The following is a 13403-nucleotide window of genomic DNA, read 5'->3' as shown; positions in this document are numbered from 1 at the left end:
TAATAATATATATATATATATATATATATATATATATATATATATATATATATATATATATATATATATATAAAGAAGTAACCCCCCCCCCCCCCGAAAGTCGGGTCTAGCTACGCCTCTGCTTATGACAAGTATAATTTGATAATCTTAATTTTATGGAAAAGATTCTTTGTGTGCCCCACACTGATTTCTGCAGCTATTTCGAGCAATATTTGTCTGTTAACACTGAAAATATTACATGCAGTGCAGATCATTCAATGCTGGTGGTTTGCCACTGCGCTGGCAATGATGTGAGGTTGTGCTCGTTTTCAGGTATTTTAGATATTCTTTTGACAATGAAAACAATAAGACGTTGAATTTGCAAACAAATTCTGAAATGGAATTCTCCAGGCATCCATCTCCAACCACCATTCCACGTTCAAAGTCTTTATTCCCGAGATGCGGCCATAATCAGGTGGGAAACCTATTTACATGAATTACTTAAATACAAATGAAAGCCCTACTAATGAAATGCTCATTTATAAATTTTGTATGGGACAAAATGTTTGTCACCTCAGCCTATGGTAGAGAGGCTTATTTGATTTCTTTCTCAAGGATAATTATCTTGTATGCAATGATTTTTCTCTTAAAATTTTGATTATTAAAATTTAAGTGAAAAATTTTTAAAACTAATTACTTAAGGAAATACAAAAGTGACAACCAGCAACGGGCTTTAGGCTCAAGCCCAGTCAATTTTTCTGTCCTAGTGGAAATCAATGGCAATTTTAAAACTATTCATCCCATTACAAATAACAGCTACTTTTGATGATTCCAAAAGCTTAATACCTGGTTACAAAAGTAATTTTTCCTAATCTCCTGATTAGTCTGATTGTTTGTCATGCCTTCCCTGTAAAAACTCCTATTAACAATTAACATCCCTCGGTTTGAAAATTTAATCAACCAAATAATGTGTCTTCTGACTCTCTATTGCTCTAGACTATACATATTAATCCTTTTAAGTTTGATATCATCTAAATCTGAAAGCCCATGTACTAGCCTAGTAAAAGGCCTTTCTAAATTTTAAGACATTGATTTTAATGCATAAGACACACTAACAAAAAGAATCACAAAAGGAAAATCAATGTGTGAAAGAAAATACGTGTCCCTAAGTTTGTATGGCATGATCAACATTTTAGAGGTGAGGATAGAGGCATGTAGAAGAATTACGATGACCTCTTCTTATGCATATAGGAAGTATTTCTAAAATGAAACATTATGTGAAACAAAATTCAAGATTCATGCATCACAGCAAAAATAAAAAATAAAAACTTTACCTGGTTTTGTAGATGTACTGGATAACTTAAAAGAATGTGGAACTTTATCACCAATCACTTCAACACACTCTGAGGGGAAGAACCCAACCTACAACAAAAAGTAACACGTAGAAGGAACTGAGAAGGAGTGGAGAAGTAATTTGCACTTTTTGATTAGCAGGTAAATAAAATATTAGTAATGAGAAAGAAAAATGATAAATTGGCAGGGTCTATATCAATTCAGTCAGACAATGAAAAAGATTTACCTTCCTACTTTCTTCACAAAGTTTTTGGAATTGGTATATGTTAAAATTGAAGAAAAAGTAAGAGATGGGCAAATTTTTGTTTGACTAAAAAATGTTTGCCAAAATATGGGTTCATTTATTTATTTACTAGCGGTACCGGCATGGCTTTTCCCATAGTAGAAAATTAAAAGGTCATTTGATTTGCCTGTATATTTACAAATAATAGATGATGAATTTCTTGCCAATTTGCTACGTTAAATTGCTTGTCCATGTTACGGTTCCACGTTATGAAAATTTGGTAATTTACTTGTAAACATTGTGATAATTTGCTCTGTAAAATGTTTTTAAAATTGGAATAGAAAAGGAACAAAATCGAATTTTCGAAAAATCGCTTTGAGTTGCTCAACCCTATGCTACTAACTGGTTCCGGGCCAAAATTCATGAAAATTTTTCGAATGGTCTAGGCGCTAACAGACATCCAGAGACAGACTTTCAGCTTTATTATTAGTAAAGATTTGTGTCGGAGCTTTTTGATATTTTAATTATTTTCAAAAGTTAGTTTAAATCTTTTGATTTAAAAAAAAAGTTCATTAATCAATAACACTTAGCACAGCAATCCTTAAAAAATGAGAACGTCCACTTTTGAGTATAACATGTTTTGGAGACATTTGAAAAATCTTACAGAAGTACCAAATTTTTAGATAGAAGCAAGTGGTTTATACTTACTTTTAATTTAGTTATATAGCCAAAGTTTCATTTTAGTAGCTGCTCTATTCAAGGACTTTATTTTTTGCAAAAAAACCCAATCTTATAAAGCACAACCCTAAAACATAATGTTCAGAGAAAAGTATCTGGGGGACATGTTGCAATAGTGTCTGGTAGAGTGACTTTTGTACAACAAACTGTTTATAACAATAAACCTGTCCATAGTGATATTTTCCTTGGTCCCATCAAAATGCCAGCATAAAGAATCAAACTGTCTATAAAGATAACTTGTCTACAACAATATTTTTTTAGGTCTCAACAGTATCCTTGTAGACAGGTTTTACTGTACATGCATATTTCCATGAGAAAAGGGAAAGTAAAAATAATGTATCAACTTTTTAATTCTCCTAAAAAAAGCATAGCATGTATAAATGGAGGAACAAAAGACATTTTTAAGAACAGCTATCAAATCATTATTTTTTTTTCTTTCTATTCTTCCAACACAACATCTGCCTAGCAGCTGCTTTTATTTATCTTTTAAACGGGAGGTTCCAGATAAGGCAATTGCTATGCATATGCTTTGTTTTTATTGATTTCCATGTGAACTGCAACTCTCACCAAAGAAAACTAAAGTTAGTCAGGATTTTGTTTTTTTTTTTTTCAAAAAAAATCTAGCAATGTACAATAGTGTAAAAGGTATGAATATTGAACATAGCTTTCCCAAGGTTTAAGTAGCATTTCTAAGAATGCAGAATCCAAAATTTTTTCAACATAGAAATCAACTATTTTAACTTTAAAATATAAATTATTGGAAAATTACAACAAAAAGAAAAAAAAACAAAATCTTCCACAAAACACTGGAAAAAAATGAGTTCAAGAACCATGGTGTAGCCTGAAAAAAAATTCGGAGAGGGATATGGATAGATTAAGTACTTTTCTGTGGTTGACAACAGAAAATTTCAATCTCCCCAACTATCAATGATTTTTAGGCAATATACAGTTTATTTTTAAAGGCTGTATGAACTTTGTAAAATGAAGGGACTCCTCCAAAACACAGATCATGAAACGCAAGAACTACTATTAAATGAACTACTATTAAATGAATGTTTTTTTTTATCTCGACTGTGAATGGCAATCTTATATTAAAAGGAATCCTGCGGGTAAGAACACAAATAAAATTTAAATTTTTTCATGATAAGATCGGAAAACAAAGAAAAAGAAAGATAATCCCAACTACTGAGTTTTGTAAGTCACAAAACCCAAGAGGGAAAATTGAAAATCCTTTTAAAAGCCTTTTTTATATTTCTAAAATGAACTACAAGTGCTTTTAATAAATAGGATGAGACAATAGATAAGAATTTTAAATCATTGAGTATCCGGTAGCAAAGTTTTTTCAACAGTGCGACGCTGATCAAAAATAAAAATAGTCTACAAGATAAACCAACATTAGAATATTCGTAAAATCTAAGTCGGCAATGAGAATTGCTCAATAAGATGTTGCTAATACAAGTACATGCTAGCTGTGGATTGCATAAAAGAAAAATGTGGCACAAATCCTCATTAGCTACCTGTGAATTGTATAAAAGAGAAATCTGGTACAAATCTGCCTTAGGGGCATTCCAAGGTATTTTTGACATTTATGTAGTCGAGTCCGTAATGTGACCTTTTTTGCCATAACTTTTTAATTTACTGTTTGATTAGCATATTATTTTATTTTGATCTTTTCCTAACAACACACCAGCGCAAATTAAAATAATTTGCAAATCAAACGGTAAATTAAAAAGTTATGGCAAAAAAAGGTAACGTTACGGACTCTACATAATGTCTAAAATACCGTGGAATGCCCCATTAGCTAAAATTTAAGATTCTCATTTCTTTAAAAATTTTACGTTTTTTTCTCCTCCTACAAAGAAATAGTCTGCAGGCTTTCTCAAAATTCAGCGATCCACGTCACAGCATCACGCTGTTTATGCTACTGGGATTGAGTTTCTCTCCTTATTAGCAAACAATAAAATCTTGAACTATCGCGTGAGTAAGACGCTACCAAAAGTCATGAAAAATTAATAAATGTTCGCTTTAAAATGTTGTAGTAAAAAGTTATTTTAAACATAAAAGCAATTTTTGGGACATCGCAATTGCTACACATGAACACAGGCTTAGAATTATGTACTGAAATGTTACCACAAAAGATTAAGCAGCTGAACCTCGTTAACATAAAATTCAAGAGGCCATGAAAATTACTTTTTGTCAACAAGCTTGACTTAGCTGGTTAGCGTAAATGGACTGTCAATGAGTTGTATGGAGTTTTGTCTTAGAAGGCTTGAGGCTTATTGCTTATTCTTTAGATATTGTTAACTTATTGGACCAAATAAATATTTCACGTAATGCAATATTTCGTTTATAGCGATTTTGGGTTAACGAGAGTCGACAGCAACTACAGTTAATATAACTTGGAAGCTCTGAACAAATTCCATCATAAGCAGGAAAATTCATTCTTTTGATTTTGGTATCAATATCTTATATGTGCAAGAGTGCAAGTAAGTTGACATTAATAAAATTGCAAAAGAAAGCGTATTAATTAGGGTTTTATTTAAAAATTTCTGTAATTCAAGTCTGCCAAAGATGAGACCTAGCTTAGGACACTCTCTATCAAGTCACCTTTCAAAAACAAGAATTGTTCAAATCGGTTTTCGTTTATCCATACATTGTTTTGAATGGGTGAACCAGCAGTACAGCAAAGAGAGGATCAGTCCCGCCCCCCCCCCCCCCCCCAAGTCTATCTCTATGTTTGTCTAACTTGGAAAGTAGACAGGCAGTTAATTTAGGTTCTCTATCGCTGATTTAGAAGCTCTGATTTCACAGACAAACAGATACAGTAAAACCGGTCTACAATGATACTGTCGGGGCCTAAAAAAGTATTGTCATAGATAGGTTATCGTTATAGACAGTTTGATTATTAATGCTGGGACCATGGAAAATATTGTCATAGACAGGTTTATTGTTACAGACAGTATTGTTATACACAGGTTTCACTGTACATCAAATTTATAATACCCTTCATTTTTGCATAACTAGTTAAAAATAGCCATTGCCTCAAAAGTTAGTCAACTTACTTCAAATCCCTTTTTTCCTCTCCACCAAGAAGACTCCTCTGGAGGAGGCATATCAATCACAGATATCATGTCACCCACCTGTAAAATGAAAAGGAAAAAAATAATAACAATGGCAACAAAGATCCTACTTCAATTCTGATAATTTTTTAAAAAGAATGAAATTTTTGTTCCAACATTTAAAAAAAAAAAAACACAAATCACTCTCCATGTTTACATTGTGTATGGCAGAAGAAAGAAGATTGTTGTTTGAATTCAATGAATATAATTACTTATGTTAGCTCAACATACAAAAGGTACCCAATTAAATTCTTAACTGTTGGCCAAAAATACAATCTTTTTTTAATTATGATCCTCTTCACTATAAGTAATATTTCAGAACTTTTAACATTTTAAGACTTCATAGTGGATTTGGAAAACAAAAAATCAAGAGACAAGAAAAATATCAGGACATTTAATATTTTTAGTGCATGTGGTGTCAAATATATAATGTTATAAAAACTATTGTTAATGTTATAAAAGTTTTATGTAAAAAAAATTTTATGTAAAAAAAATTTTATTTGTGCTTTATCAATGTATTGCTTACTACTTTCACTTTGCTGCAGAACAGTTTTTATTCGTTTCGAACATAAATGGTCATTAAGAGGAGGCAATTGCACCCCCTTCCAACCCCCCCCCCCCCCTATAGACCAGACATGAATCTAAAAATTTTCTTTTCTAGCTATGAACATTCATTACCAAGCATCGAAAGTGATGACGAAAGGGAAAATATTTTCAAAATTCTTGCCCTATTTAAACATTCATCTCCCTGTAAAGCATTCTTTTTAAATTCAGTTCATCTTCAGAAAAAAAAAAGCCAATTTTAAGTAAAAATGCTTTATTTTCGTCACAAGTAAAAATTATCACAAATTAAACAGTATCGACGAATGATTTGAATTACAAATAGAAATGCAAAATTGATTTAAGTTATATATGAGACAGTGAGAAGCAAAGGGATGTAATTGGCAAAATTAAGAATTTGGAGATAACCAGTACACATGGTAGGTGAACCTCTCCTCTGTCTTTTTGCAAGAGATGGTACTAGTAGGCCTAGTAGTTGCTGCTATACAGCATGATTTAGAAAAAAATTTCAACGAAAGCCTACCTAGGATATTATATTTAAACGTGTTTTACTCAAAACTTGAAAATGTCCACTTCATCCCTTTGCTTCTCACTGCCTCATACTTAGATTTTGATTATAACATTGAAGGGAAAGAAGGGAGCTTTTAAGTGTTAAAGTTTCTTTATTTTGGTGCCTTTTAAGAAATAGTTTTGGAGGAAAGATATATCATATCTGCTTTTTTGCATGTGGTTTTTTAAATGAAAAAAAAAAAATTCTTTCAAAAGGAAAACCAGTTTTTTGAAATACAATTGTTTTACAAAAACTATTCTTTTATTAGAAAATTAAATTTTAATTTTCTTAATTCCCACATTTGCAATTCTAATTAAACTCGATCTACGCAGACTTTGGGTCTGTTTTGTAGCCCTTTCATAAATGCTGTGTCACATAAATAGCCTTTCCACAATACTCCATATTGTAAAAGCGGTACTTTTACAAAATTGAAAATTCTGTAGCTTAAAACAAGCAAATAAACAAAATTTTGTTAGTTAAAGCTGCTCTTTCACAACTAGTTCAAGAAACTCTCTTGAAAAAAATTATTTGTAACTTAAACCTTTTTCAAAACCTCTCATTCCTAAATGTTTTATAATTGAAACAAAAGCTCAAAAGTAAAGTTAATTCAAAAAACGAAAATGTTGTTTTTTTCACAAAATCTCAATCTCAAAATAGAAACTTGCATTGACCTCTGATAACTGCAGACATAGCATATTAAATGAATGTTTTAGCAGTTGTTTACAGGAATGTATTGAAAACAATCATAACTCATAATCGACTTTTGTTATGTCAGGTCTCCATCCCCCCTTCTCCCACATACTTTGTATCTTACACTTTACTGCATTATGAAACTGTATTGACACAGCATTTTATGCTTAAACCAAAAAGAAACAACAACAAATTAACTAACTTGCAGGGTTGGCATGGTTTTGGACACTATAGTAAAAACCACGATAAAACCCCGGATTTTTACCGTCTTGTCCAAAACCCTTGTTTCCAAAACTGTCCGAAAGTGTATAAAACTATATTTCTAGAAAAAATTGTATTCTGTGAGACAACATCAAAAAAGAATAAAATGTATCAAAGTAATGTTTTATATTGAACATTTATTCAATGAGAACATTCAACTTATTTATGCAGCTGATTTTAATCTAGTTACATAGAAGTTGAATTCTAGATTAAAATTTCAATTTGTATGTTAAGTTTATTTATTTAATTATTATTTTATTTATTTATTTATTTTATTTTATTATTTTTATTTATTTATTTATTTATTTTTTTTTTTTTTTTTTTTGATAATAGTAAACAAACTTCCCTATGTTCATGCATGTATGCAAATGAAAGCAGGGGTGAAAAAGTTTCTACTATACTGTTCAAAACCCTTGTGTCCGAAAATGTCTAAAACTATTTTCTGAGAAACTATATTTAGTGAGAAAATATCAAAAATAGAACAAAATGTTTAAAATTATTTTTTTCCCATAAACCAAATTTTTTGACGTTTATGCAAGTGTGCAAATGAAAGTGTTCGAAATATAGTGCAATAATTGACTTAAATGCAAATTACAATTTTTTGTAGTTACAGAATGTATTATATTAAAAATATGAACTAAAAAAAAGAATAGCACAAGGTTTATAATATAAGTGTTTAATCCATCCATTTCTTGTTCTTTAATCTATGATTTAAAAAATAATTTTTGTTAAAACACCATGCAAAACTTATTTGAAAAACCATTTAAACAATAAAGCTTTTTTTTTTTTTTTTGCATTCTAAATATTGTCCATTTAACAATATTCCCTCGAGTTATAAATGGAACTGAAATTAGTTGTCTTGGTAGTGTTGTAAATTTTCCTTCATAACTCTACCAACTTTTACAAAAGAAAGTTTTTATGCAATAGTTATTGGAAATTTTTTTAAGTAAAATATGAACATTTTGGAGAAAAATATTATCAAAAACTCATTAATTAAATGTCATTAATGTCTATATTTATGCATTATGAATATTGCAGTAAATACAAATTGATTAGAATACACCCCTTTAGCTTTAGCATAGTTTTGGAAGGTAAAAAACACCTGTCCTGTCATGAACCAGTTCTGGACAGTCCAAAACCCAACCTTGCTAACGAGCGTTAAGCTTTGTATAATACAATGCTAAATCCAGAGACTATCATCAACTGAGGAGCAAAAGCACCCAAAAAGAGGAAAACATCCCTAAACACTCCCTCTCTAAAAATTTCAATAGTGCAGTCTGCGCCTTGTTTCTTTTCCTCCAGTTTCACAACTTGCTAAATTCAATAAATGCATGCAGGGCCACCGAGAGACAAGGCGGAGCAGTTGTCAGTTTGGTCGCCAGTTCCCTCTCCCCCAGGGCCGAATTTGGAAGTGTGGAGACCCCGGGGAAACGAAGGAGTGGAAACCCCCAATCGGGGTTCAAAAAGATCATATTTTTGAAAATATCCGATACTTTGGTATATATCCTAATATTTTGATATATGTACATATCCGATATTTTGGATTTTTTTGACCCGTGAAAGTTAGGATATTTTGTAAAAAATTTATTGTGGGGGGCCCCTTTGTTGTGGAGGTCCAGGGGCAGTAGCCCCGCCTGCCCTCCCTTATATCCGCCCTGCTCTCCCCGATAACACTTGTCAAATAATACTTCCATTGCTAGCAAGCACCTCAAGGGGGGCTCCTAGCTTTCAACTAGTCCGACATGACCTCTTGTTGGCCCTGACTGCAAGTAAAAAAATCATAACATGACATTTGATGGAATAATCATGTTGGATTCATCTGCCACATAAATGCCAACAGTTACTAGTCATAAATCTTATTAAAATGACAACTTTTCTCACTGGGTATTTTAGGAAGATAAACTTTTTTAATAACATATGCATAACTTCTTTTTCCTCTTGTGAGATTTGGTTTATATACAGTCCTCATACATTGTTTAGTTAAGACTATGCATTTGCTTTTGAATTAAATCATTATCAATTAAGAAAATATATGCAATCAATGTAAGTCACGGTAAGGAAGAATCTTTTCAATCTAAGATTTTCAAGGCATTTTATTTAAAAAAAATTTCAAGTATGATTACTTATGACAATTTACCTAAGCAAAAAAAAAGTAATTTTTTTATAAAGACAGCAAGAAAAAAAATTCAATTGAACACTTCAATCTCATACTGATATGCTCTAATAAATAAATACATCCTTAGTTTGAAAAAAAGGTTACCATTGCTACCCAACCTGTGATGACTATTTTACACTTCATTTTACTATTTGTTTACCAACATTGCCAAGCAGATTTCTTTGCTATTTTAAATACTTCAGATCATAAACACTAATTACAAAAGAGGATCATACTGCTGTTAATAGAGGACGTTTAATATTTAATAGCAAATCTAAATAAATAGCATAAAGATCTAAACATCTTAAAGAAACACGAAAAATATTCAAGCACACTGTTTAGAAAAGCACACTCACTTAGTGGCGTGAAATGTTCCTGTTGCACAATACAGGAAAATGGGTAGGTAGCTTCGGATGAAGGATATTCCAAATGCCATATCACAAACGAAACATCCAAGTGCACATGTCGAACACAATGAGGGGTCTGTTGGAACACCCAATATCCACTTGGCCTTATTTAAAAGGCCGCAAAACGTGGCACGATGTTCGCATCGGGAAATCCAGTGTAGTGTGACTGCTGGGCGGACATTTTCAGAAGAAAGAAAAATTCGAGGTGATAAGCTTCAACGAAACAGTTCCTCACAGATCTTTAGCGATTCTGATCTCTTACGGGAAAAATCGAACTGGAATCGCCCATATCCTAATCGGGCACATGAGAGACATTACCATGGAACATGATGAAGAGAAGAGAAGAAGAAAAAAAAAACACTCTTAACGAGAGGTTGCCGGGAAACTTTCATGGTCAGGAAATTCGGAAGTCGCCAAGATCGCCAAGTCTCCTAACGGGTTCACGGAGGTTAACTGTTAAGAAGCTCTAAATTATGACGTGAAGAATAACAGAAGATGCATCACTGACAAATGCGAGACTACATGAAGTTGGCGACAGATAAATAGGATGCAGCAGAGGAAAACACTGTTGAATCATTTGTAAATATCGATGTAAAAAGACATTTCTTTTTACAATAAAAAAGGGGAAAAAATAAGAGCATCAAGGATATTTTTTTCGAAAAGAAACAGATAAGAGATAAGGGAGGAATGTAAACGCTTTTCTTCATTCCGTAATCTTCTGATATGTAGGAAATTTTAATGTATTATTTTCTTTTAATAATAGTATTATTAATGATAGGACAACAAATGAATATGAATTTTCAGAGCCTATTTAAAACATGGGTCCTAGGACTTCAATTATAGAGTTCTCTTTTAATATGTCTTCTTATAATTTTAGAGTTCTCTTAATGAATATTTTTTCCCTACCAAATTTTGAAGTGACATCAACAGATACGCGATTAATCAATTTTTTAAATGAATCGGTAGTTTGAAGAAGAGAACAAGCTCCAAAATATGAGAATTTAAACAATTTTTTACCGCTAAAATTCAAATTTTCATATTTTGGCGCTTGTTCCTGCTTCAAACTACCAATTGAAATATTATTTCTGTTTTATGTTTAAAATGCTATGATTGTAATTGCTTATATTATTACTGTTTTATTAGTGAAATATTGTTTATTAAATTCTACAGCCAATGCATTATTTTTATTGTTATTTGTTGATTGCAATATGATTGTATAGTAGGTATTGTAGTTGTTGAGAAGTAACCCCCTAAAAAAGTTAGTTCCATGATCTGTGTCCCATTTGGACTTCAAAGGGGCATGAGCCTGAATACTTAATGAACAAGGACAGCGAGCATTTTCAAAGGGTGGGAAATTTATGTAACAGAGAGCGTTTCTTAAAATTGGGAGAAAGACACAGAATTGATTTCTGTAATTTAACCTGGAATTAAAAAATTCTTTTATTTGACTCTTTGTATTGAACCAAAACACCCTAATGTCTAATCCAATGGCGATGGTTCCTTCAGTCAGTCAAAAGTACTACTTTTAGTCACTGAAATTTATAGAATAAGCAAAAAAAAAAAAAAAAAATATGGAGCGAGAAAAAAAACTTTCATTTTCCCAACGCTTGATTTTCAATTAATTTTTTAAAACGTCCGTTTTGAAAATAAGGCGTGGTCTTTATGACGTCACAAATGATGCACTTTAGCGCATCTGTCTATCGCGTTTCCACGCTTTGATAGTCAAAAAACGAATTAAATATTGCGCTCTACGCTTGCTATCAACCATACCGTTGCCAACACATGTGAGTAAAGAAGCGAATTAAATATTAAACTCTGTGAATGGCATTTCATCATTTGTGATGTCATCGGCAGAAGAGTAAGCAATAAAAGCGCACCGATAAAAGTAATTTTTAAAAATATTAAACTTGGTCAAATTATTTAAAATATGGTCAGATCCTATATTTTTAAACAAGCTCTTTCAGAAAAAAATACTTATAAAATTTTGGAAACGATCCCATTACAAATGAAATAACTAAGTCCCGAATTTGCACCTAAATTCTTCTTGGAATCAGATGAGGCAGCTTTAATTTTTTTCTGACAACTGGAGAAAAGAGAAGAAGAAAAGAAAAAAAAAGAATCTCAAAAATATAGTATAAACATTATTGTCGGTGGTAGAGAAGCAGCATTTTTTGAAATTTATGCATGTTTCTCTCATTTAATATTAGATTTTAAAATCCTAAGATGACGTCAAAGCAGTTGCAGTTTTACTGACAACTTTTTTTGTTGTCTTTTATCAAATCTGAATTATTCGAAAACTATAGATACATAATTTTTATAGTTTCAGCTTATTGGAGGGAGGAGACGCTTATTTCACTTCCAAACTGCAACATACAATAAAGCGTCTAGTTGCACTGATCATTTTTCTTTTCGAAAGTTTCTAAGGAAAATCGAATTTCATTTCAATAAATGGAAAAAACACGCGAAAAAAGCTGAAGCAAGGTCATCTCCTTACTATGTCTGCTTTGATCCTCAACTTCTCTTCCAAACCGGAAGTTTACAATAAATGCGTCGAATGCTCCGAAGAGAGAAATAGGAAGGGGGAAAGTAAGAAACAAAAATAAAAAAGGGAAAAGAAAAAAAAAGGAAGATAAGGCTATAATAAACTGTAATCCAAAGCCATGATAATAGATACGATATGTTTGGGTGATGCGCTAATCGGACATTCGGAGAGGAAAAAAAGTGCAAAATTTATTCGAAGATACTTCGTTGCATGTTTGCGTTCTACACTAAAGATTAATTACGGCAGATGGAGCTTTTTTATGTAAAGTACATTAAGGACGTAATGCATTTAAACACAAAAAGTTTGGCTTTTTTTTAAACCTTACTTTCACTTGCCATCTTTCATAGTACGTTATTGTAGCTAACAATGTTTAACAGATTACACTAGGGGGGGGGGGAGATTGCTGCGGTATTTGTGCAAATACTTGATATTTTCTCTTCAAAATAAAGTTCAATTTTTCAACAAGAAGTTGGTTAAATTTCGTAAACTTTAGCATTTAGCTGCAACCGTTTTACCGATGATAACTTTCACCAATATAACGGTCATTTTGGTGGTCAACCGTTTGTAAGAACACAATTACATCGGTGTAACTTATCACCAATAAGATAGATGCAGCTGCAGTCAACCAGATTCAACCAATTTCTTAGTCAAAGAAACACTGAATTTCATTTTAAAAGTGCTTTCGGGTATGGTAATTTCATAGTTTTGCTAAAAATGAAAAAAAATTGCTGCATAGCATTTTCCATTTTTGGTTTAGTTAAGTTAACTTTTCTTCTGAATGTACAAGCAGGTTACGAGCCTACAGGATGCGCATACAGGGACGTG

General features: G+C 31.8%; 1 protein-coding gene across 1 annotated transcript in view; it reads right to left on the bottom strand.

The window, feature by feature from the left end:
* LOC129227411 (uncharacterized) overlaps positions 1–13403 on the bottom strand; it is a 175237-nt gene that overhangs the window by 24923 nt on the left and 136911 nt on the right. The window contains exons 7-8 of the mRNA XM_054861963.1: positions 5356–5433; positions 1314–1401 (exon numbers count right to left, since the gene is read on the bottom strand). Coding sequence (XP_054717938.1) covers positions 1314–1401; positions 5356–5433 — 166 coding nt within the window. The remainder of the gene's footprint in view (positions 1–1313; positions 1402–5355; positions 5434–13403) is intronic.

Source organism: Uloborus diversus, chromosome 8 (genome assembly GCF_026930045.1).
Source record: "Uloborus diversus isolate 005 chromosome 8, Udiv.v.3.1, whole genome shotgun sequence".
Taxonomy (NCBI): Eukaryota; Metazoa; Arthropoda; class Arachnida; order Araneae; family Uloboridae; genus Uloborus; species Uloborus diversus.
Note: the sequence above shows the minus strand (reverse complement) of the source record. Positions and strands in the feature narration are given on the sequence as shown.